Genomic DNA, 25901 nt, shown 5'->3' on the forward strand with positions numbered 1-25901 from the left:
GTGTATAATGGCATTACGTCTAAAAAAAAAAAAAATCAATGTACATACCTTAATTAAAAAGTACTTTATTGCTAAAAAATACTGGTGATCTGATACTTCAGTGAATCATAATCTTTTTGCTGATGGAGAGTCCTGGTTACCCCTTACGGGGCTCTTTCCTGTTCAGTGTCGTGAAACCAACACATCGAACTGAAAGTGAGTGTCAGGCAGTGCAGGCTTTATTCAGTAGCCTTGGAATTGGAGAAGTGAGAACTTAGCTTAACTTCTCAGCTCCTGAGAAACCTGGATGTTACAGATACAGGGCATCTTTAATGAAGGGTTTGGGCATTAAGAGCCAGGAGAGGAATATGTTTTTCTTGGAAAGGGATGGAGATTTTCCTGGAATCAAGGAGCCACCTCTTTTCTCTGCTTTCCTGGTCTCTTCTGGTCTTTGTCATGGTGATTGCCAACTGTCATAGTGCTGATGGGAGTGTCACTTAGCATGGAAACTGGATTATAATGAAGCTAGAGGTTCTTCAGAGGTCGAGTAAGCTGCCATTGTGGATTTCATCAGCTTTAGCTAGTTTAGACCTAAGAAGGAACTTCTGACCACAGACATCCTGTTTCCTAAAAATAAATGGAGTTAAAGCTGACTAGGAATTTAGCTATATCACATAGGCATTGCATTGGCCAACAAAAATGGGGTAGGGATCCAGCTAAGTCATTTAGGCACTGCAATGGGTAGTATTAGGACCTTGCTCTGGATTAGGCTTTGGCTTAAGGGAATGTTGTGTTTAGTTTAATCTTCTATCTAAACCACTAAAACTTTCTCCATATCGGCAATAAGCCTGTTTCACTCTCTTCTCATTCATGTGTTCACTGGAGTAGCACTTTTAATTTCTTCAAGAACTTTTTCTTTGTGTTCATGACTTGGTTATGTGGTGTAAGAGGTCTGGTTTTCTGCCTGTATCAGCTTTCAGTACGTCTTCCTTGCTAAGCTTCATCATTCCTAGCCTTTGATTTGAAATGAGAGATGTGCAACTCTTTATTTCAAATGAACACTTAGAGGCTATTGTAGGATTATTAATTGGTCTACTTTCAATATTGCTGTGTCTCAGTGATGAAGGAGGCCTGAGGAGAGGGAGAGAGACAGGAGGATAGCTGGTAGGTGGAGCTTTCAGAACACACTCATTTATTGATTAAATTTACCGTCTTCTATGGGTCCAGTTTGTGGTGCCCCAAAACAGTTACAATAGTAACATCAAAGATCACTGATCACAGATCATTCTAACAGATATAATAATAAATGAAAGAGTTCGAAGTATTATGAGAATTACCAAAATGTGATAGAGAGACACCATTTGAGCATGTGGTGTTGTAAAAATGGCTTCAGTAGACTTGCTTGACACAGGGTTCCTGCAAACCTTCAATTTGTTAAAAAAAAAATGCAGTATCTGTAAAGCACAGTAAAGTGAGGTGCAGTAAATTAGGTATGCTCGTGTGTAAGAATCATGTTAATTTGCATAAAGATTTTAAAGTTAGCTTGTCATTGTCTTTAAAAAGGCCTGGTAGGATTTTGATTGTGATTATTAAATACATAGATCAGTTTGGGGAGACTTGCCATCTTAAGAAAATTATAACTCCCAATCCAAGAACATGGTATTTACTATTATTTAGGTCTTTGATTTATTTTATCTGCATGTTATAGTTTTTAATATATAAATCTTGCATGTATTTTGTTAGACTTACATAGAATTATTTCATATTTTCATGCTATTGCAAATATTTTCAGTTTCAAATTGTTCATTTCTATACAAACACGATTGTATATGCAGACCTTGAATTCTGCAACCTTGGTAAAGTTCTAGTAGCTTTTTAAAGAGATTCTTTGGGATTTTTTATGTAGATAATGTTATCTATAAATAGATTATGTTATCTGTGATGGTTTTATTTCTACCTTGACAATCTCGATGTTTTAGATTTATTTATCTGTAATTATTGCACTGGGTAAGATTTCTTATACAATGTTGAGTAGAAGTGATAAAAGCAGACAATTTTGCCTCATTCTTGACTTTATGGGGAAGGTGTTTATTCTTATATCTGTAGATTTTTTTATAGGTGCACTTTATAAGGTAGAAGAAATTCTAATTATGGTTTGTTGAGTGTTTTTCTCTTGAAAAGGGTGTTGCATTTTTATTCCTAAAAATGCCATATCTACATCTTTCTAATGTAATAATCATAGTGGTTTTCCCCCTTTTTTCTGTGAATATGGTGAATTACATTAATAGATATTTTGTAGTAAACCAGCCTTGCATTCCTGCAATAAAGTTCACTTGGTTTTGTATTGCTGGATTTTATTTGCTAATTTTTTTTTTTTGAGACAGAATTTTGCTCTTGTTGCCTAGGCTGGAGTACAATGATGCAATCTCGGCTCACTGCAACCTCTGCCTCCCAGTTTCAAGTGATTCTCCTGACTTAGCCTCCCGAGCAGCTGGGATTACAGACATGCACCACCACCCCTGGCTAATTTTTGCATTTTTAGTAGAGATGGGGTTTCTCCATGTTGGTCAGGCTGGTCTTGAACTCCCAACCTCAGGTGATCCGCCTGCCTCGGCCTCCCAAAGTGCTGAGATTACAGGCGTGAGCCACCGTGCCCGGCTATTTGCTAATATTTTCTTAATGAGTTTTGGGCCTATATTTATGAGACATATAGATATACAAGCATATATTTTATTTTCTTGCAATATATTTAGTTTTTGGATATGTGCTACTGACATTATAAAATATATTGGAAAGTGATTCTTCTACCTTACGAAAGAGTTTGTGTGTGATAGGTATAATTTTTTGTTTGAATAATTGATAGAGCTTACAGATGAAGGCATTTTTGAGGATTTTCTTTGCAAGAAGTTATGAATTCAATTTCCTTTTATATCATGAGCTATTCAAATTATCTTTATGTGTAGGTTGGTTTTGGCACTCTGTACATTTTAAGGCATTTGTCTGTGTCATCAGAATATTTCCTATTTCCTTCATTATTTGTTCCTTCTTTATTACTTTTTTGAACACTTTGACTAGAGTTGAGTCTATTATCTTTAAAAATAACAAAGTTTTTGTTTTATTGATTTCCCCCTTTGCTTACTCATTTTATTTTAACAAATTCTTGTTGCATTTTTATTTCCTTATTCCTTATTTCTTTATTTCCTTTTATTGAATTTAACTAGCTCCTTGTGTAAAACTTTCTTAAATTGGAAACATTGATTTCTTTATCTGTCCCTCTGTCTAGAACACAGTTTTTTCTTTATTGTACCTTTACAATAAGTCTTATTATGTGGAATGCATTTCCACATACATTCTAGAATGAGATCTCATTTCTGGTATATTTTTGAGGAGGTTTTACACTATCAATTTAGAGAGTCTTTTAGGCCATGTTATTTTCTTTTACATAGGTGTTTTTGTTTTTGTTTTTGTTTTTGAGACAATTTCACTCTGTCGTCCAGGTTGGAGTGCAGTAGCACAATCTTGGCTCACTGCAACTCCGCCTCCCAGGTTCAAGCAATTTTCCTGCTTCAGCCTCTCAAGTAGCTGGGATTACAGGTGCTTGCCACCATGCCCGGATAAGTTTTCTATTTTTAGTAGAGATGGGCTGTCACTGTGTTGGCCAGGCTGATCTGAAACTCCTGACCTCAAGTGATCTGCCCGTCTTGGCCTCCTAAAGTGCTGTGGTTACAGGCCTGAGCCACCACACCTCCCCTATGTAGGTTTTTAAAAAACCATTTTATTATTTCTTGTGTAGATATATTATGAATCTTTCCTTAGATTTGTTCCAAGATAGTCAATGGTTTTGATATTTAATGTCATTTTATATGATTTAAAAAAAATTTTACTAATTGTTTCTCAATTTATAAAAATATACCTGATGTTTGTATATTATACTTTTATCTAGTGACCTTGGTAAATCCATATATTCTAACAGTTGGTCTTTATTATGAATTTGCCTCTGTGTGTGTGTGCACAGATGATACATATTTCTATGTACAGATTGGTATTTTTTGCTTTTATACAATCAAGCTTTTAGCAAATAATGACAGCTTTATTTCTTCCTTGTAGTAATTACTTTTCTTGGCTTATGCATAAGACCTTCCATACTGTGTTGAATAGAAGTTATGATAATGAGCATTTTTTCCTACATCCTGATTTTAGGGTCAGACCTTTTCATATTTTATGGGTGTTTGCTAGTTTTTGTTCATTAGTTTTAAGATTGGTACCCTTTATCATATTAAGGAAATGTTTCTTATCACGAATAGGCTTTGAAGTTTATTAGATTATTTTATGTATCTATTGGTGTAATCATACCATTTTTCTTTTCTTTCAGTTTTTTTTTTTTTTTTTTTTTTTTTGAGACAGATTCTTGCTCTGTCACCCAGGCTGGAGTATAGTGATGCGATCTTGGCTCACTGCACCTTCCGCCTCCTAGGTTCAAGCGATTCTCCTGCCTCAGCCTCCCAGAGTAGTTGGGACTACAGGCACATGCCACCATAACTGCCTGATTTTTGTATTTTTTTAGTGGGGACAGGATTTCACTAGGTTGGCCAGGCTGGTCTCAAACTCCTTACCTCGTGATCCACCTGCCTCAGCCTCCCAAAGTGCTGGGATTACAGGCATGAGCAACTGCGCTGGCCTAATCATATCATTTTTCTTCTGTGTAGTACTAATTTGGTGAGTGATATTTTTTCTTCGCCAAATTTTGCATTCCTAACTTGTTGACATAAAATAAGGGATGTATTATGATCATTTCTGGGATAAGTTTTTAATCAATTTACTAATATCTTGTTAATCAGAGGTTTGAATATTGTGTTAATGAGAAAGTATAGAGGTTATTATTGGTCTTTCTTCTTTTTTTAAAAAAATGACATTTTTCTTTCTTTTTTCTTTTTTAGCACAAGCCCACCGTACTGTTGTGTGGATCTGTATTCACTTCGTACTGGGGAGATGGTCAAGTCCATTCAATTTAAGACACCTATTTATGATCTCCATTGCAATAAACGGTAAGGATTTTTTCATATGTTTCTTGTGTAAAAATAAGAAACATGCTCTCCTGGGCATGGAGAACTCTTACCAGTTTCAATGACTAACTTAGATTTATTTTTAGAAATCTCAAGGAAACACCTTCTGAATTCTGTTCAGTGGAATAGCTCTAAGATTTCTTGATGAATATATTCAGACTTCTAGTCTTGATCCATTAGGGAATTGTGAATTCAGTTTAGTGGGATATAACAAGCATTTGTAAAACAAAATGGAAATGAATAGAAAGCATCTGAGCAAACTTAAAAAGGTTAAGTATTGTTTTGAGAAATCTTTTAATGTAGCTTTTTATATGTATTTTGTGTATGCTGATTTATGATGTGAAATGTAGTTTTGCTGGGAGAGCCCACCAAAATTTTTGAAAGGCATGTTCCTGAACTATAAAAAAATGCTTTAAAATATTTTTATTCCTTCACACTTCACAGTGGAGCTAAAATAGGGACTAGACTAATTTGTATCCTTTAAAATTTATTTCATTTAATTGCTGGGAAAATATTCAGATCTATCTTGAACTTCTATGTGACCTCAACTGCTAATGACAAATTAATCACAGAACATTAGAGGAGAAAGGAACCTTAGGAATCTTCTATCACTCAGCACTTTCCTTTTCCATTTAAGTAAACTGAAGCCCTAGGATGGTAAATATCTTGATTATTAGCTCTTACATGCCTCGTATAAATCTTCTGTGCCGTTAAAAAGCTAAACACCTGAAATATAGAAAATAAATTGTTTTCTGCCATTTCAATAAATTTAAGTGAAGCAAAAGACTCACAGGTTAGATTTTAAAGAGATGTTTTGAAACGTGACTCAGTAAGGTTGAATGTAGAAGGGAGGGCAAAGACATACTTAACAAATACAAATAAAAGGAAGGTGGGTTTTGATACTAATAAGAGAAATATTTGAATTCAAGCATAGAAAGATGAAAATTATAGGACGTAGGAAAAATACCCAATATATTATTGCTAGAATAATATGATTGTCCCGTGACACATCAGGTTGGTCCGAAGGGTATAGAAGTGTTAAACAACATTATTGAATGGGTAGGTCCTGCAGACATATTTAACCCTGAACTGTCCTTTGTGCTGTCACAAACTTGATTACATTTTATTTGGTCAAAAAGTAACATGAACACATTCTAAAAAGTACAGAGAAGATTTTTAGACCACTGCTTCCTTGTATTTCAATTACATAAATATACTAGAAGTCAAAAAACAACCACACAAAACTCTTTCTCTTATTTGCTTTCCTCTTTAATTTAAAATGTTTGCTCCATTTTAAAGAGGAAATCAAAACTGTAGTTGTATATCATCTGAAAATTAATCGCAAAATATAGTTGCTCAGTTGCTTAGGTACATTTAAAGGTTTCAGGTCCCCCACAGGTAAATGTAGTCACCTATATCTGAATTGCTTCTCATTCTCCAAAAAGCATACATATCAATAAATGGAGCATATGAAATCACCTGTAGCCCATGCTTAATTCATAACTGCGCAAGAGTGAATACTACAACTAGAAATTTTGAATTTGAGGAAGGTAGAGCTTATTCAGGAGCCCTTGCAAGAGGTGATATGACAAGAGTGTATGATATGTCTGAAAGGAGACTATGGTGGGAATTTATTGGTGCAGAAGGGATGGAAGTAAACTATAGTTCACTCCCAGAAGCATAGGCTCTGTTGGAGACCTAGTAGTTTAAAGCACTAAGGGATCAAAAGGGTCTCGGGAAGTGTGCAGGAACAGATGTATCCTTGAAAATTCCTTCTGTCAGTATGGCAGGCAATTTTAAGGGTAATAAGTCTTCAAATAAATAAATGTAATAAAGAGAAGATATGTAAACCTTACTGAAACAAGATAGCAACACTGACTCAGAACATTTATCGCTCCCCTATTGTAACCCCCCAATAAAACAGTAATTTATAAAGTCTGATGCTAATGAAAATATAGATAAGTGTACCAATGCAACAGAATAGAATCTCGGATTAGACACACACAACCCTCTATGGACATGTGACTTATAAAGGTTCCGCTGCAGGTAAGTTTTTTCAGTTAAGTATTGCTCCAGCACTCAGATATTGATACAGAAAAAACTCAAGTCTTGACTCCTAAACAAAAAAACGATGCCATGTGAATTCTGACTGTAACCATGAAAGATAATACCATTTATTTGTAGGAACATTTTCAATCACACATTCAATTTATTTTATATTTACAAGTCTGTTAAGGTTTTAAAGTTCTTTCTAGCACAAGTTTTGATAATTTGTCTTGGTAATTTGTCCATTTATTAGTTTTGATAATTTATCAATAGTTTTGACAATGGTCTTCCCAGTCATTTGTCCATTAAGTCTTCTAATTTATTGAAATTAAGTTGTTGTAATATTCGTACATTGTTAATTTAATGACTGTAGGTTATCTAGTGGTGTAGGTAATTTATGAATTCTATTTTCTTTTCTTTTTGGGGGTTGGGAGGACTGGATCTCAGTCTGTCACCCAGGCTGGAGTGCAGTGGCACCATCACGGCTCACTGCATCCTTAAACTCCCAAGCTCAAGCAGTCCTCTTGACTCAGCTTCCCTGTAGCTGGAACTGCAGGCATGTGCCACCATGCCTGGCTAATTTTTTTAACATTTTTTTTTGTAGAGACAAGGTCCCACTATGTTGTCCAGGCTGGTCTAGAACTCCTGGTTCAAGTGGTCCTCCTGCCTTGAGCTGGGATTAGAGGCATAAGCCACTGTGCCCAGTCTCTCTATTTTCTTGATCAGTCTACCTAGAGATTTGGTTTTATTTCCAGCTGTAGGTTTATTTATAGGGAAGTAGTGTGGGGTATGTGTTGATTATTAAGTTCAGCAGTTTATTTTCTAGTTTGCCAACTTTTTTTTTTTTTGCATAACCGGGCATTGTATTTAGTGAAGTCAATATGAAGATGGTTATGTATTTCCTTTTCAATTTGTTAAAAGAATAAATTATATTAGATGATTTCCCAGTGTTAAACCATTCTTACACCCTGGGTTTCACCCTAGGGGTAATTATCTATAATCCTTTTTATATATTCCTGGATTTAATTTTTGCATCTATCTTCATGAGGGAGATTCATGTATATTTTCCTTTTCTTATTATGCCTTGTCTGTTTTTTTGTTTGATTCATTAGACCCTTAGGAAGGTATTTCTTTTTTTGGAATTTTCTATGATAAATTGTATAGGATTGTTATTCTATTTTTCTTAAATCTTTTGAGTTTCTGTCATTGGGTTCAGATACATTTATGGTTATTATGACCCTTTATGAACCATCCTTTGTTAATAGTGATATTCTTGTTCTTAATGTTTATCTGATAATAATATATCCATTTCAGCTCTTTTGTTAACTATACGTATGGTATGTATTTTTCCGTTTTTCAGTTTTAAGCTAGTTTTGTGTTTGAATTCGTTGGTGTAGACATAATATGGTATCATTATCCAGTCTGACAGTTTCTAGTTTTTAATATTCTATGTTTATAAAATAAATTATGAGAAGGAATGAGAATATTATGTGCATGTGTGTATGTGTGTATATAGAGTGTGTGTATATATGTGCATTTGTGTGTGTATATATACACTTATGTGTATATCTGTATGTATATGCACACATACACACCCCGTGTATATCCGTAGGTATATATCTGTATGTATATACACACATACACACACACGCCACATATATCTGTGTATGTATATACACACATACACACACACCCCATATATATCTGTACGTATATATCTGTATGTATATATCTGTATGTATATACACACATACACACCCCATATATATCTGTAGGTATATATCTGTATGTATATATCTGTATGTATATATCTGTATGTATATATCTGTAGGTACATATCTGTAGGTACATATCTGTAGGTATATATCTGTAGGTATATATCTGTATGTATATATCTGTATGTATATATCTGTATGTGTATGTCTGTAGGTGTATGTCTGTAGGTGTATGTCTGTAGGTGTATGTCTGTGTGTGTATGTCTGTGTGTGTATGTCTGTAGGTGTATGTCTGTAGGTGTATGTCTGTACGAGTATATCTGTACGTGTATATCTGTAGGTGTATATCTGTAGGTATATATCTGTATGTATATATCTGTATGTGTATATCTGTATGTGTATATCTGTATGTGTATATCTGTAGGTATATATCTGTATGTATATATCTGTATGTATATATCTGTATGTATATACACACATACACACACACCCCGTGTATATCTGTAGGTATATATCTGTAGGTATATATTTGTATGTATATATCTGTATGTGTATATCTGTAGGTATATATCTGTATGTATATATCTGTATGTATATATCTGTATGTGTATATCTGTATGTGTATGTCTGTAGGTGTATGTCTGTATGTGTATGTCTGTATGTGTATGTCTGTATGTGTATGTCTGTATGTGTATATCTGTACGTGTATATCTGTACGTGTATATCTGTACGTGTATATCTGTACGTGTATATCTGTACGTGTATATCTGTACGTATATATCTGTACGTGTATATCTGTACGTATATATCTGTATGTATATACACACATACACACACCCCATATATATCTGTATGTGTATATCTGTATGTATATATACACACACCCCATATATGTCTGTATGTATATATCCGTATGTATATACACATATACACACACCCCCCATATTTATCTGTATGTATATATCTGTATGTATATATCTGTATGTGTATATCTGTACGTATATATCTGTACGTATATATCTGTACGTATATATCTGTACGTCTATATCTGTATGTGTATATCTGTATGTGTATATCTGTATGTGTATATCTGTACGTGTATATCTGTACGTATATATCTGTACGTATATATCTGTATGTGTATATCTGTACGTATATATCTGTATGTATATACACACATACACACACACCCCTTAAGTACTTTCTCTTTGGTTCCATTGACTCTTAATAATGGTGCATTTTTTGTGTGTGTGTGTGTTTCATTATTTGATATTTTCTGTCAAATACTGTGTGTAGAGGAATAGTACAGACATTGGTAATTAAATATGGAAATGCCTTTTCTTCTGTCAGGGCATTAAAAGGGTATTAAGTTGATATAATATGTAGGCAAGGTGGTTTGAGGCTTTAGTATAGTAACAGAACAGAAATGGAATTTACAATTGAGTAATTCTAAAATTTCATATTATCTCCTTTATAAGGATATTATCTCTACCTTTTTGTATATTCAGAGTACATATACACATGTATAGCAAATTATCACTTATTAGTAAGAAGCAACCCAGTAAAATATATACAGAAAAGTTTTTAACAGGCCCAACTAGAAAAAAAAATTGCAAGGATCTAACAGTAGTCACTCATTAGAATTATTCTGCATCAGTAAATGAAATTGTTGTTTTTAAAGATGAACAAAATTAATAAAGCATTCATATGAAATAATACATTTTCCTTTTTTTCTACTCATTAGCATCTGTTGCTCAGATTTACTAGCCTCCAATTTTGAAAAATAAGCTATTAGTTTGTTAAATATTTAGTAACAATTATAATCTTTATTTGATTTTTTAAAGTAAATATTAAGCTTGGCTATTTATATTAATATACTGCAAGGATAGCACAATATAAAGTAGTGGCTTTGGATGTATTTTAGGAATTTTGCTTTAAAAAAGTATAACTAAATTATTTTCTAATTATTTATAAATCTCGGGCATTGAGAAAAATATTGCTTTTACAGATTCTTAGTGAATTTTGCTATATTGAGTCAATCAGAAATGACTTATATTTATGAGTAGCAGTTGGGAAATTCATCTGCCATTTAAACTTAAAGTGATGGGTTACATAAATCCATTTTATCTTTAATACCATGAATAAAACATCACTGGAAAAACACTTTAGTAGATAGCCAACAATTTATTATCTTCTCCATTCTTTTTTTTCATTTCCTTTTGAGATAGGATCTCACTATATTGCCTAGGCTGGTCTCAATCTCCTGGGCTCAAGTGATTCTCCTGCCTCAGCCTCTTGAGTAGCTGGGATTACAGGTGTGCAACACTGTGCTGGGCTTGATCTTATCCATCCTTACTGTAGACTTATTCGATTCAAAAATAAATGAAAACAAAACTTTATTTTATGTATTTATATTTTTAGAGACAAGATCTTGCTGTTGCCCAGGCTGGAGTGCAGTGGTGCGATCGTAGCTCCCTGCAGCCTTGACTTCCTGGGCTCAAGTGATCCTCCTGCCTCAGCCTCCTGAGTAGCTAGGACTACAGGCTCACACCACCACACCTGGCTAATTTATTTGTATTATTTCTCATAGAGACAGGGTCTTCCTATGTTGCCCAGGCTGGTCTCAACCTCCTAGGCTCAAGTGATCCTTCTGCCTTGGCCTCCAGGAATGTTGGGATTGTAGGCATGAGCCACCATGCCTGGCTGAAACAAAACTATTAAAAGACAAACATTTTTTGAGGTGGTAGTTTTTTCTTCCATCACTTTTCTTCTAGTCATCTCTATCTTATTTATATCTAGGATTTTGTGGTTTATATTTTTACACATTTTAAGAGGCAGAAGTTTCTAGCCTAAATATTATAGGAAATATTTAATTTTAAAACTGCATTAGTAGGCATTTGTTTTCATCTAGACGATATAATGCATTTCTGATTCCACTTACAGAATTTCACATTCACTTTTTTTCTTTCTGTTTTTTTTTTTTTTTCTCTCTAATTTTAGGATCCTTGTCGTAGTCTTGCAGGAGAAAATTGCTGCCTTTGATAGCTGTACTTTCACGAAGAAATTCTTTGTCACAAGTATGTACCAATTTTTTTTCCCTTCTTATGCCTTTGGGTTTATACTACTTACTTGACACAATCAGCAAACTAACTGTAATTTTCTCGACGGTATTTAATGTTTTCAATTTTGATGATTTTCTTGTGATTCTGTGGATATTCTCATTGAGTAATATACTTGTATGATATATATTTTCAACTTTCCAACACATTTTCATTATATTACTAAGCAAGCTTTGTTGTAGGTTACCTCACTTTCTCTTTACATACTCTCCTTGAGTTTGTGATTTAGTTTCATGTAGCTGTTTCATACTTTCAAAGCAGTTGTTAAATTGCTTAACATACCATACTTTTATACATTATACCCTTACATATAAGCAAAATTTGTTTCTACTAACATTAGTATCTGTCATTTAACCAAAAGGTGAAAAAAATATATTTTTCAAATAAGGACTTATATTTTAAAATAGTGTTTAAAAATCTTCAATACTGTTAAATAAACTTATGTACTTATAAGGCTGTAAGCACAATTTCCTTTAAAAGTTTTGTTTGTTTTTGTAAATTGATAATATTTGCAGCTTTTCTGTGGGAGTATTTGGCAGCTTGAGATTTCCTAATAGGAGAATTTGTGGTAAGTCCTCATTTGGGTCAACTTACAGATTTTCTGTATGATGGAAAAAAATGTAAACACGTAAAGCCTTGGAAAATATATTGGCAGAATCAGTATAGAAGTTGGCACATTTTCAGAGAAAGCAATTTAGCAGTTTCATGTTACCAATTTTACTATAATTTCTCAATTTAAACCATATATGACAGAGAAAAGAGTGAAAAAACCTTTTACTCAGAAGAGAGAATAGAGTATGTATTCTTCCTAGTTTTTATTGCTATTTGAAATTGAAAGTTCTTGCAGAAAAAATGTATTTTTAGTCATCTTAAAATGGTTAAATATATCTTAAATATATAAATGTCTTCGATTTTCAATAATTTGGCCTATTATGTAAACATGTAATAATATAGTGCTATGGCAAAAATACTGTATCTTAATTAAATTTCTAGTGCCACAGATAATGCCATTTCTTTTCCTGTAAAGGCCATAAACAATAACTTTTTATTTTGGGAAATATATACATGTATATAATTAGAGTAGTAGTATGATAAACACCCATGCATTTATTATCTAGTTTCAACAACTATCAAATAATGGACAGTCTTTTTCATTTGTACCCCTTCCCCAATTATTTTGAAGCATATTGCAGACATTATAGAATTTAACTTGTACATATTTATTATCTACGTCTGAAAGATAAGAACTTTGAAAAATTACCAAGTGATTATATAATTATCATCCAAACTGCAGTCTTTTGATTTGCACAGTTGCCATACTGGACTTAACTCTGATCAACATATGTAAACTTGTAAAGTCCTGAGCGAACACAGATATATGGTTATCTTGTCCGTTTACTACCAATGAAACTCCCAAGGTTTTTGGTACACCAAAACCTACTTTATGAAAGTTTAGCGTCCTTGCTAAATCTTTTCTACAACTTAATTTTCATGCTTCTTATGTCCCATTTAATTTGAACCACTCATTATTCTCATTTTGTTGGAGGTACATTTTTCCTTTGTCTTCGTGACCAGAATGGCCTTTTCACTAATACCCCTTCTCTTTATGATGTTTTAATCCTATATGTCTTTCTGGGCCCAGTGTAGATAGTAATTCTTATATGAAGTCTTTCTTGACCCCTTTAGCTTACAGCAACTTCTCCTTCTAAATTCCCTAAAGATAACATTTCCCACTGTCTGTTTGTAGAACATTAGATTTTCAACATACTTTGCAAATCAGGATGCCCTGGTCAAATATGCTTAGGAAATGCTACCTTCTGTTGAGACTAGCAATGGTGATTAGTATTTTGTCTGTTTAAATTTATTTAATACATTTCTTTATTTCCCATATTTATTTGATAACAGACCTCATTTGTTAACCAACAACCTTTGGGAATGCTTTTGTAGTATGTCATCTCTGCCTCTCTTAAGGCACTTACATTCTATCTTGTATACGTTTTCTATCTGTTTGCCGCTAGACAGTAATCTCATTGAGAGAAGAGTTACTCAGTTTGTTTTGGATTGAGGAAATAAAGTTTTACCATGGAAGGCATAATGTGTCTATTATGTCCTTGCCAACATAAAAATATTAATGATTTTTTTGTTCTTTTAATAATAAAACCTAGTTCACTAAAGATGAATACATTTATCAAAATTATGTTCATTTTCAAAGCACAAGTGGTTCTTTTTCAGAATGTTCAGTTAATGAAAATGTTTGTGATAATAGTATGTCTGAAAATGTAGTGCTTCTCTGTCAACAGTTATCAGATGAAGAAAATTATTTATATAGTATCAGTACAGATCTTTATAGGTCTGAGTTGGAAATTAAAAGTAAGTGGTGAATATTTTAAGAAATGATATATATATATATATATATATACACACACACATATATACATATATATATGCATAGATGAATGAAATTTCTCTCTTACAAGTCACATTGGGGTAAATACAGAAATTTTGGAAAGGATGAGTTTGTTAGAAAATTGTGTCTTCATAGGCATCAGCTCTTGAGTATCTCTCTCGTATCTGTGATATGTCTCCTGTCTATCTCTAAAGGATTTCCCCTTTGAAAATGGGATCTTCTGTTCTCCAAACTTTTAGTAAGCACAAAACATAAGTCAAATCTGATAAACGTGAACAGCAGACTGAGTTGTTAGCACTCTTTCTTAATGCCTTTCATGCTTTCCTTTTTCCTTAATGTCTTTTTGGGACATCTTTGCCATGTATTCCTGAATACTTCCACCTGAATTGCTGGACCATTGAATAGATGAAACAAGTTTTGTTAAAGCATTAGTCTCTCTTGTATTCTGTGAATTCTTCACTGCAGGAGGAAGAGACCTAGAGGGATCAATGGTGTTTGTGGTACTGTAGAAGGTACTTTAAAAGTGAAATGCAGCTTTTAGTTAAGTCCTGGTCAAGTGGCTGGAGGTCCACAGTGATGAATTTTTAGTAATTCCTGACCCACAAAGATTATCACTTGTTTTCTCAGAGTAATGTCTGCATACTGGCTGTCATGGGTTGGGCATTCCTTAAAATCTATTTAGTGTGGATTTCATAAAATCTGAAATGTATGTTACTTAAATGGTTAAAATGTTGAAAAAAGAGTAGTAAATAAAAGTACATTCTGTCATTTCTGGGAATAAATGTTGGAAATAAGTGTAATTAACTATGTACATAGGTCCAGTTATGTCTTTTTTTTTTTTTTTTTTTTGAGATGGAGTCTCACTCTTTTGCCCAGGCTGGAGCACAGTGGCATGTTCTTGGCTCACTGCAGCCTCCATCTCCTGAGCTCAAGCAGTTCTCCTGCCTCAGCTTCCCAAGTAGCTGGGACTACAGGCATGCACCACCATGCCCGGCTAATTATTGTATTTTTAGTAGAGATGGGGTTTTACCATGTTGTCCAGTCTGTTCTTGAACTCCTGAGCTCAGGTGATCTGCCCGCCTTGGCCTTCCAAAGTGCTGGAATTACAGGCATGAGCCTCCATGCCCGGCCAGTAATGTCTTTGAGAAAAGATGTTCTTAATTTTAATATAGTTGTCAGAAGGTAGGATAGTGCATATCTTGGGAAGAATAGTGACTGAAAGGGAGTATAAGAGGGTGCTTTGGGGAATCTGTAATGTCCTTTTTTTGTCTGGTTATTTATGTGTTCAATATGTGTTCACTGTGTTGATTTGGGTAATGCTGCATGTATATTATATTTCAATATGCACTTAATATGAAAAAGTTCAGAAAGCAACAGTAACATATGTTTGTGATTTCTTTCTTCATACTCTGGATACAATTTGATGTAGCATTTCACTACAGGTCCCCTTTACCTGTTCATCTACAAATACCCTTACCAATAGTAGTAATGTATTTTATTTCATATTTCGGTTAGGAGGTATGTCATTCTTAGTTACAAATTATTTTTCTTGAAAACCCTAGGGGTCAAATTGATGCATATGACATATGATTTTAGGTTGGTAAGATTGATGATATTCTGTAAATATTTGAATGAAGGAATTTGGCTGATTTTCTTTGAAATTACAGCTTCCTCTAAAGTGATTTATATCATTATTTAGAACAAAATTTACCATGACCAGATTTTTAAAATTAAGGAACAAAGGGTGCCACTTCATAAGTAGAAAGAATCTTATTTTCCTCCAGTTTCTCCTCTTCTCCCTGTTCCTTTGTACAGACTGAAACTTTTGTCAAGTGAATCCCATGCCTGTAAGCTTGTTTTGCCTGTTAGACTAAAAGGTATAGGATATAGAGACTGGAGGACAGGATACTGGGATGTAGGGAGCAGGTGGGACAGGGCATACTGAGATAGCATTTGTGGTAGTTCATTTGCCTGTAGCACATAGTTTTTCTCCATTTATTGGTACCTAGTTCTTAAGGTAGGACCATAGCCCATGTCGAATGACAAGATCTCTACTTAATGAGGATGTTGTTTTGATCATGCAAGCAGTTATCTTCTAAAATAGTTTGAAAAGGTTTTGTATAATACCTTTTTAGTGCATTGGTTATATGTGAATACAATGAAGGGACTGTAAAATAAGTAGAGACAGCTGTGTCCATCAGAGCAAGCATCATGGGAATTTGTGCCAAAGGGTGGAAGGAACAGGTAAAGAGAGCTGATAGAGGACTGTTAATGGAACGCATCCAATAAGATGAGAAAGGAGACACCTTTGAATTTGGATATAAAGAAAAAGTCGCCTTGAGCAGCTGTCTGATGTGGAAATCCAAAACCCAGTATGATTAGGAAAACAAAAGACAAAGACCAATAGATGTCATTAGCAGTCATTTTCAGTGTTCTTAAATTGAAAGGTAGATATGAAGTCTCCAGAGAGATCAAAGGAGTGTACAGTAAGCAATCTTGTTCCATTGGCCTCTGTTTTTACTTGGAGGAGAAAACATATTTCTTATAATCTTAGTGTTATTTCTTGGTTTTAATGTGTTCTTCATTTATGTTAATGATTAATGACAAATAGAACAAATGGAACTGCAAATTTTACTTTAAAATGCAAAATTATCTTTAAGTTTTGAAAGAGGAGCTCTGCTTTTATGTGAAGAAACAAGTTTGTAATATTTATGAGAATTCATCGATAGGTTAGTGTGAGTTCTAAGTTCAGCTTACATTAAAAGTTAAACCTATCTTTGTTTTTCTGGGTTCTCCATAAGATGGAAAAGTTCACTATGATGTTTTTAGGGCATGTGCTGGTGCCGGATACATAGTGGACACTCAGTGAATATAGATGCAATGAACTAACTTGTGACTTTTCATTCTCTGCACACCATTCTCACCCATTGAGTCGCAGAATGGCAGTACTCTGAAAGTCATGGTGTACTTCATATACATGAAAAGTAAACCAAAAATAAAACAGGAATTTTAAACTAAAAACTCACAAAACCTTATGAGAGTCGTTAATCAGCTGTATGATGGTTAAACAGATCTGTGAAATGGTATTTAATATTTTAATATTTAATATTTAATATTTTTTCTGAGGAGGATGTTCACATTTTTTGTTGTTGTTGTTGTTGTTGTTTGTTTTTTTTTGAGATAGAGTCTCGCTCTGTTGCCAGGCTGGAGTGCTGTGACACAATCTCGGCTCACTGCAACCTCCACTTTCCAGCTTCAAGTGATTCTCTTGCCTCAGCCTCTCAAGTAGCTGGTATTACAGGCACACGCCACCACACCTGGCTAATTTTTTTATTTTTAGTAGAGACAGGGTTTCACCATGTTGGCCAGGATGGTCTTGATCTCTTGACCTCGTTATCTGCCCACCTTGGCCTCCGAAAGTGCTGGGATTACAGGCGTGAGCCACCGCGCCTAGCCATATGCCACATTTTATCTGATCGTTCATTGACAGATATTTAGTTTGTTTCCACTTTTGGGCTGTTGTAGATAATGCTTGTATGAACACTAGTGCACAAGTTTTTCAGTGGACATATGTTCTCTTGGGTATGAACATTTAGCTACAAGTTTTTGTAATTTTGAAATTTGAATTTCCCTGGTGGCTAATGACACTGACCATTTTTAATGTGCTTATTTGCCATTTGTATATCTCTGTCCATTTTTAAATTATTTGTCTTTTCAATACTGAGTGGTAATAGTTATTTTATATTCTAGATATAAGTCACTTATCAGATATATTCTTTGCAAAAAATGTTCCCTCATTCTTTAGATTGTCTTTTCACTTTCTTCTTTTGTTTTGTTTTGTTTGTTTGTTTCTGAGACGGAATCTCACTCTGTTACCCAGGCTGGAGTGCAGTGGTGCAATCTCAGCTCACTGCAAGCTCCGCCCCCAGGGTTCACACCATTCTCCTGCCTCAGCTTCCCAAGTAGCTGGGACTATAGGCGCCCGCCACCACACCCTGCTAATTTTTTGTATTTTTAGTAGAGACGGGATTTCACCATGTTAGCCAGGATGGTCTCGATCTCCTGACCTCGTGATCCGCCCACCTCGGCCTCCCAAAGTGCTAGGATTACAGGCGTGAGCCACCACGCCCAGCCTTGTCTTTTCACTTTCTTTATGATGTCCTTTAAAGCATGTTAAATTTGCATTTGTTTTGATGAAGTCCAATTTATGTATTTTTCTTTTGTCCTATCTAAGAAACCATTGCCCAATCCAAGGTCATTAAAATTTACAATATTTTGTTCTAAGAATTTAATTGTTTAACTTTTATATTTAAGCTTTTGATCCATTTTTGTATGTGGTGTGAGATAGGGGTCCACCTTCATTCCAGTCCAAATGCTTTTGCTTTTGCATTTGGATATCCAGTAGTCCCAGCACCATTTGTTGAAAAGACTTCTTTCACCATTGACTTGTCTTGGTATTCTTGTTGAAAATCAGTTGACTTATAAATGTAAATACCTATTTTCTTTAAAAAAAGGGCTCAGACTTTTTATTTGTCCTTGCCAGGAAAAATAAGGCAAAGTATCAAAGAGAGTAGTTCAGTTTTTTGTTTTTTGAAATGAATTCAGGTCATCTCTCCATTAGGACCACTTTCTGGGAGGATGCCATCTAAAATTGCATCATACTTGTGTACCTTCTTAATTACTTTTTTAGTAATGGAAAAATATAGTGTGCTTCTAAAAATTTTTTACCTTCATTTAAGTTGGGAAATGAGTTCTTTTAACATCCAGTTCTCTTTGTCCAATAACATTGTAAACATGTTAGAATTAGGCCTAGTATTATAGAGATTCATGTCCCCCCAACCCCTTCACTTGTTTTCAGAGTTTACCTAGAGGCAAAGATTAATCTTTAAAGGAGTCATGCTTATAAGGTTGGGATGGTGCTGAGTGGCTTATGTTCTGCTGATTCCAGCTATAAAGCTTTCTTTTGGAAAGGAGGAAAACAATTGTTTTCGTTACAATATACTGTAATTCTTGAGGTCCACTGAACTCTAAAAATACGGACTCAAAAAATGAAATGAAGAATTGTAAGCTGTGTTTTTCCTTAGGATCCTTTTGTATTTGTGAGGTTAAAGTGGCTATCAGAATTGATTGAGAGTTAGATTATTTAGTTTTAAAGCTAATTCAGGAGATTAGCTATGTCTAACGTGACACCAGTGTTCACAAGTACTTGGTTCTGTTTTTCATGATGAATTTTAAAAGGGAAAAAACTTTCTTATAGATCATATTTATCCTCATTTCTCCAGCTCTGAAATTGTCAGTGGAATACATGTATACATACTCATATAAAATTATATTTTAATGAATAAGATTAATTTATTCAATGAGTCTATTGTGTAAATACTACACAATTTATATTAGAGTATGTTGTCTTTTTACAATTTTTAGTGTGTTTTTGTCCTAAATATGTTTCCATAATATGCATTTAATAGATAATAGTAATATTACAGTTAACTTGAAGTCAGTTTTCCAGAAAACCTAAGTATTGCAAACATACTCCTTCAAACAGTAGCATGAACGAACAGTTTTTAAAAAGGGGAGCAATAAAATGAGAAAGCTTTTATTTTATTTATGTGGATTTTCTTTTAGGGTCTGTCTCTTCTCTATAAGTTTATTATTTTCTTTTCAAGACGAAAATTCAAAATAGATGGCAGTTTAGGGAGCTAGACTAAAAATGGCTGTGTACTGGAAGCGACAGTAAGGTGTGCTTCTTTAGTGCTTTTGAGCATAGCAATAGGAGCATAGTCAGAATGACTAGGGAGTGGCGGCAGGGGAGAGTCGGTGGTGAAGAAAACCGATTCTTCAATTTTACACATCCCTCTAATCAAGTTGGAGGAAGATAGAAAATAAACGGTAAATATATGTCATAGAACAATTAACTGTTGTTATTGGCTAGAACTGCAAGCAAGAAGAATGATATTGAGTGAAATGTAAATACAAAGGATTATGCAATTCCCCAACATCTTTCTGTGGAGGCAGGCTTTCAGAGTTACTTGTCTTCATTGGCATCAATGAGGTCAAATACTTGTTCTTTTTCTCTCCCCATTGTAGTATCATGTCTGATAGTCTCACTTATCTTTTGCCTTTAAATTCCTGAACCCATCATATCATTTCTCTCTCCTCTCCCAAAATTCTTCCTTGATTTATGAATGTTAGACTTAAAATGGCCCTTCTTAACTTCGTTTTCTTGTTTAGGAATAACTGTATAAAATGCCCAGTGTTTGCTGAAAGTGATGAGCAGTTCTTTCCAGATTTATTTCTTATTGGGACAGAGTTAAGCCAAAAGGAAACTAAATAGAGGGGGAAAATGCACCTTACTTAGCTAACAAAATAATGACTAGTGTTACAGGAATTTTATGTGAGACTTGAAAAATATAAGCATTTGATTTTTCTGTTTTTCTGGCATCGACATATGATGCACCAACAGAAAAGTTATTAAGAAATTTCTCAATAGTGCCATTTGAAATTTTTCAGGCTGCTATCCATGTCCAGGGCCAAACATGAATCCTATTGCTCTTGGGAGCCGCTGGCTTGCTTATGCAGAAAACAAGGTAAGACATGGCCTGTGTTTGGATTATTTGTAATGGAGCAAGTGTTGAAGGATTTTCCATAATAAATACCTGTGCTCCATAGTTGATTACCAATAATAAATGTTTTACTTACTAGTTCATTTGCTTTGGTTTGATTTTAATTGTGCAACTAATAATTGAACTCGTTTAAGGATTTATAAATGTTTGGCAGTTGTCATGAAGTCCAGACTCTGTAGAACCTTAATTGTTTTAGCTTGGTTTTATATAGAGAACTTCATTCTATTAATGTGCAGCATTGAGATGACCACAGTAGTGGTATTAAGGAAAGTAGTTTTTGACTTTTAGAAATCAGGAGGCAGGAGTAACTTCTGTCTTCATTGGTAGATTAGAAACCTGGGCATAGAATAATTTAATTGACAAGGCTGGGCGTGATGGCTCATGCCTGTAATCCCAGCACTTTGGGAGGCTGAGGCAGGTGGATCATTTGAGGTCAGGAGTTCGAGACCAGCCTGGCCAACATGGTGAAACCCTGTCTCTACTAAAAATACAAAAATTAGACGGGTGTGGTGGCGTGAGCCTGTAATCCCAGCTACTCAGGAGGCTGAGGCAGGAGAATCACTTGAGCCTGGGAGGTGGAAGTTGTGGTGAGCTGAGATCGCACCACTGCACTCCATCTGGGCAACAGAGAGACCCTGTCTCAAAAAAAGAAAAAAAAAAAGAATAATTTCATTTACATTAACTATATGCTAACAACTATATCTAAACAAGGGTTCAGCCATTTGTTTTAATAGTTAAATCACACACGTTCACATTTTGTTGACTTTTTCAGTTATTTATCAATTTATTTATTAAGGTCATCATAATAAGTGAAGATACTGTATGCACTAGGAATTTTACTTATGTCTAATTTAAGGAAAAAGGTAAATTTGAATCTTCAAAAAGAAAGATAAAATTCTTTTAATTCCATTTAGTAACCTGCATGTGAATATAGAATAAAATCTTCTAAAAGAAGATTACTATTTTTGGTTTCGTTTTTGCTGGTTGCATAGTTCTTTTATCTTGAGATTAATATGAATTAATATGAAATAGTTCTTGATAAAAATAGGGTGTGGTAAGTAAAGTAGTTATCTGGTAAAGCCAAATCTACTAAATTTCTAGCCTCTGGAATGTACAAAAATCAAGAAACTACTGAAGAAAATTATTTTTCTTGATAAATTCTTTGAGATCTTACCCATAAGTCTGTCTGTAACTACTAGATATGTTACATCTTACTGAATTCTGTATTTATATTCCATTTTGTTTTTTCTCTTGATTTTCCAGTATATCTTGTAAAAATAGCTCTTTCAAAATTATTCTTTTCAAACAAAACAAGAGGCATACAAGTAAGTGTAGTGACACAATGGTATCTTCTAATGTTTCTATCTGTAAAACATTTCCCTTGAGTGCTGGAAACATTCAAGACAAAGATGTATAAATTGTCCCTTGGGTCTTGTGGATGTATTCTCACATATGGGGAACTGCCCATTTGGAAGTGGAGGTAATATGTAAATAGTTACACATATTGCCTTTGAGGAGAAAGAACTCCCTTCATAGATGCATAGCCTGAATATGCAGCAGTTGTTTTCCCTCTTCAGGAATACATGTTTATATCTGGTGTCATGTACAGAGACCAGACAACATAGTGGCCTTCACAAGGAGTATGTGAATCAAATGTTGTGTTTTCATCTCGAAATATTTCTAGATAAATGTCCTTACATAGTATTTTCATAAGAGCTAGCATTTATTCGTTTCTAATTGTCTTAGCTTTGGGGCTGAGTATAGAATTGTAAAATTGAATTAAATTTTGGGGTACCAGTCTCTTTCAGTGAAAATGCTCTTTGGCTATAAAATCTTAAGAAGCTGTATATCTTTGTTTTGTTTTAAGATTCGCAGGGTACACGTGCATGTTCCTTACATAGGTATATTGTCTAAGGGTGGGGATTTGGCTTCTAGTGTATCCATCATCCAGATATTGAACACTGTACCCAATAAGTGATTTTTCAACCCTCAGCTGCCTCTTCCCTCCCCCTTTTGGAGTCCCTAGTGTCTATTTCCATTTTCATCATCATGTGTACCCATTGTTTAGCTCCCATTTATAAGTGAGAACATGCTGTTTTTGATTTTCTGTTTCTGAGTTAGTTCACTTAAGATAATGGCCTCCAGCTCCAAGCGTGTTGCTGCAAAGGACATGATTTCATTCTTTCTGTGGTTGCAAAGTATTCCATGGTGTGTATAACCATATTTTCTTTATTCAAATAATCAACTGCTGATAGACATCTAGTTTGGTTCCATAACTTTGCTATCGTGACTAGTACTGCGATGAACATACAAGTGCCTGTCCTTTTTAAATTAATGATTTCCTTTGGATAGATACCCAGTGGTGGGATTGCTGGGTTGAATGGTAGTTCTATTTTTAGTTCTTTGAGAAATATCCATACTGTTTTCCATTTACATTCCCACCAACAGTGTATAAGCATCCCCTTTTCTCCATATTCATGTCAACATCTGTTGTTTTTGACTTTTTTTTTTTTTTTGAGACGGAGTTTTGCTTTTGTTGCCCAGGCTGGAGTGCAATGGCATGATCTTGGCTCACTGCAACCTCCACCTCCTGGATTCAAGCGATTCTTCTGTCTCAGCCTCCCAAGTAGCTGGGAGTACAGACATGCGCCACCATGCCTGGCCAATTTTGTATTTTTAGTAGAGATGGGGTTTCTCCATGTTGTTCAGGCTGGTCTCGAACTCCCAATCTCAGGTCATCCGCCCGCCTTGGCCTCCCAAAGTGCTGGGATTATAAGCATGAGCCCTAGCCTCCAGCTGTTTTTGACTTTTTAAGAATAGCCATTTTCGGTCTGGCATGGTGGTGCATGCCTATAATCCCAGCACTTTGGGAGGCCAAGGTGGGCAGATCACGTGAGTCCAGGAGTTCGAGACCAGCCTGGTCAACATAGTGAAACCCCGTCTCTACTAAAAATACAAAAAATTAGCTGGGTGTGGTGGTGGGTGCCTGTAGTCCCAGCTACTTGGGAGGCTGGGGCAGGAGAATCACTTGAACCCGGGAGGTGGAGGTTGTGGTGAGCCAAGATCACACCATCGCACTCTAGCCTGGCCAACAAGAACGAAACTCTGTCTCAAAAATAAAAATAAAAATAAAAAGTCATTTTCACTGGCATAAGATGGTATCTTGGTGTGGTTTTAAGTTGCATTTCTCTGAATATTAGTGATGTTGAGCATTTTTTTTCATTTGTTTGTCGGCCATTTACATTCCTTTTGAGAAATGTCTGTTTATGTCCTTTGGGGTTTTTATTGGAGTTCGTTTTTTTCTTGTTCAGTTGTTTGAGTTTCTTGTAGATTCTTAGTTGGATGCATAATTTACAAATATTTTCTCCCATTGTGTAGTTTATCTATTTATTATTTCTTTTGCTGTGCAGGAACTTTTTAGTTTAATTAAGTGTCATTTGTCTATTTTTGTTGCATTTGTTTTTGGGATCTTTGTCATAAATTCCTTGCCTAGGACAATGTCTAGAAGAGTTTTTCCCTAGGTTTTCTTCTAGGATTTCTATAGTTTCAGGTCTTACATTTAAGTCTTTAATCCATCTGAGTTAATTTTTGTATATGGTGAGAGATAGGGGTCTGGTTTCATTCTTATGCATGTGACTAGCCAATTTTCCCAGCTCCATTTATTGAATAGGGTGTCCATTCTCCATTGTGTATTTTTGTCAACTTTGTTAACAAAAAAGATCAGTTGGTTGTAAGTATCTGATGTTATTCAGTTCTCTGTTCAGTTCTCTTGACTTATGTATCTTTTTTTTTTTTTTTTTTTTTTTGTGTGTGACAGAGTCTAGCTCTGTTGCCCAGGGTGGAGTGCAGTGGCGTAATCTCTGCTCATTGCAACCTCCGTCTCCTGGGTTCAAGTGATTCTTTCACCTCAGACTCCTGAGTAGCTGGGACTATAGGCACATGCTACCACACCTGGCTAATTTTTGTGTTTTTAGTAGAAATGGAGTTTTATCATGTTGGCCAGGCTGGTCTTGAACTCCTGACCTCAAGTGATCCACCCACCTTGGCCTCCCACAGTGCTGGGATTGCAGGCATGAGCCACTATGCCCAGCCTATGTGTCTATTTTTGTACCAGTACCATGCTGTTTTAGTTACTGCAGCCTTGTAGTATAGTTTAAAATCAGGCAGTGTGATGCTTCCTGATTTGTTATTTTTGCTTAGGACTGCTTTGGCTATTTGCCCCCCTGCCTTTTTTTTTTTTTGCTTCCCTATGAACTTTAGGATAGTTTTTTTCCAGTTCTGTGGAAAAAACATTAATAATTTGATAAGAATTGTGCTGAATCTGTAGATTTCTCTGGGCGGTATGGTCGTTTAAATCATATTGATTCTTTCAATTCTTGAGCTTGGGATGTTTTCCATTTGTTGGTGTTTACAATTTCTTTCCTCAGTGTTTTGTAGTTTTTCTTGTAGAGATCTTTCACCTCCTTGATTAAATTTCTTCTTATATATATATATTTTTGTAGCTATTGTAAATGTGATTGCCTCTCTGCTAGATCATTATTGGTGTATAGAAATGCTATTGAATTTTGTATGTTAATTTTGTATCCTGCAACTTTACTGAATTCATTTACAAAATCTAAGATTTTTTGTGTGTGTGAAATCATTAGGTTTTTCTAGATGTAAGATCATGTCATCAGCAAAGAGGGGCAATGTGACTTCTACTTTTCCAATTTGGATGCCTTTTCTTTCTTTCTATTGCCTGGTTGCTTTGGCTAGGACTTCAGTACTGCGTCGAATAGGAGTGGTGAAGTGGCATCCTTGTCTTGTACTAAATCTTAGAGGAAAGGAACTTTTCCCCATTCAGCCTGATGTTAGCTGTGGTTTTGTCATATGTGGTCTTTATTATTTTGAGGTAATTTCCTTCCATGCCTAGTTTGTTAAGAGTTTTTATCATGAAGGGATGTTGAATT

At 34.8% G+C, this 25901-nt stretch overlaps 1 protein-coding gene across 10 annotated transcripts in view; it reads left to right on the forward strand.

Annotated features, from left to right (window-relative positions):
• BCAS3 (BCAS3 microtubule associated cell migration factor) overlaps positions 1–25901 on the forward strand; it is a 727466-nt gene that overhangs the window by 203259 nt on the left and 498306 nt on the right. For all 10 annotated transcript variants that reach the window (XM_055257582.2, XM_055257584.2, XM_055257583.2 and 7 more), the window contains exons 8-10: positions 4917–5024; positions 11804–11880; positions 20840–20916. In XM_055257582.2, coding sequence (XP_055113557.1) covers positions 4917–5024; positions 11804–11880; positions 20840–20916 — 262 coding nt within the window. The remainder of the gene's footprint in view (positions 1–4916; positions 5025–11803; positions 11881–20839; positions 20917–25901) is intronic.

Source organism: Symphalangus syndactylus, chromosome 20 (assembly GCF_028878055.3).
Source record: "Symphalangus syndactylus isolate Jambi chromosome 20, NHGRI_mSymSyn1-v2.1_pri, whole genome shotgun sequence".
NCBI classification, from domain to species: domain Eukaryota; kingdom Metazoa; phylum Chordata; class Mammalia; order Primates; family Hylobatidae; genus Symphalangus; species Symphalangus syndactylus.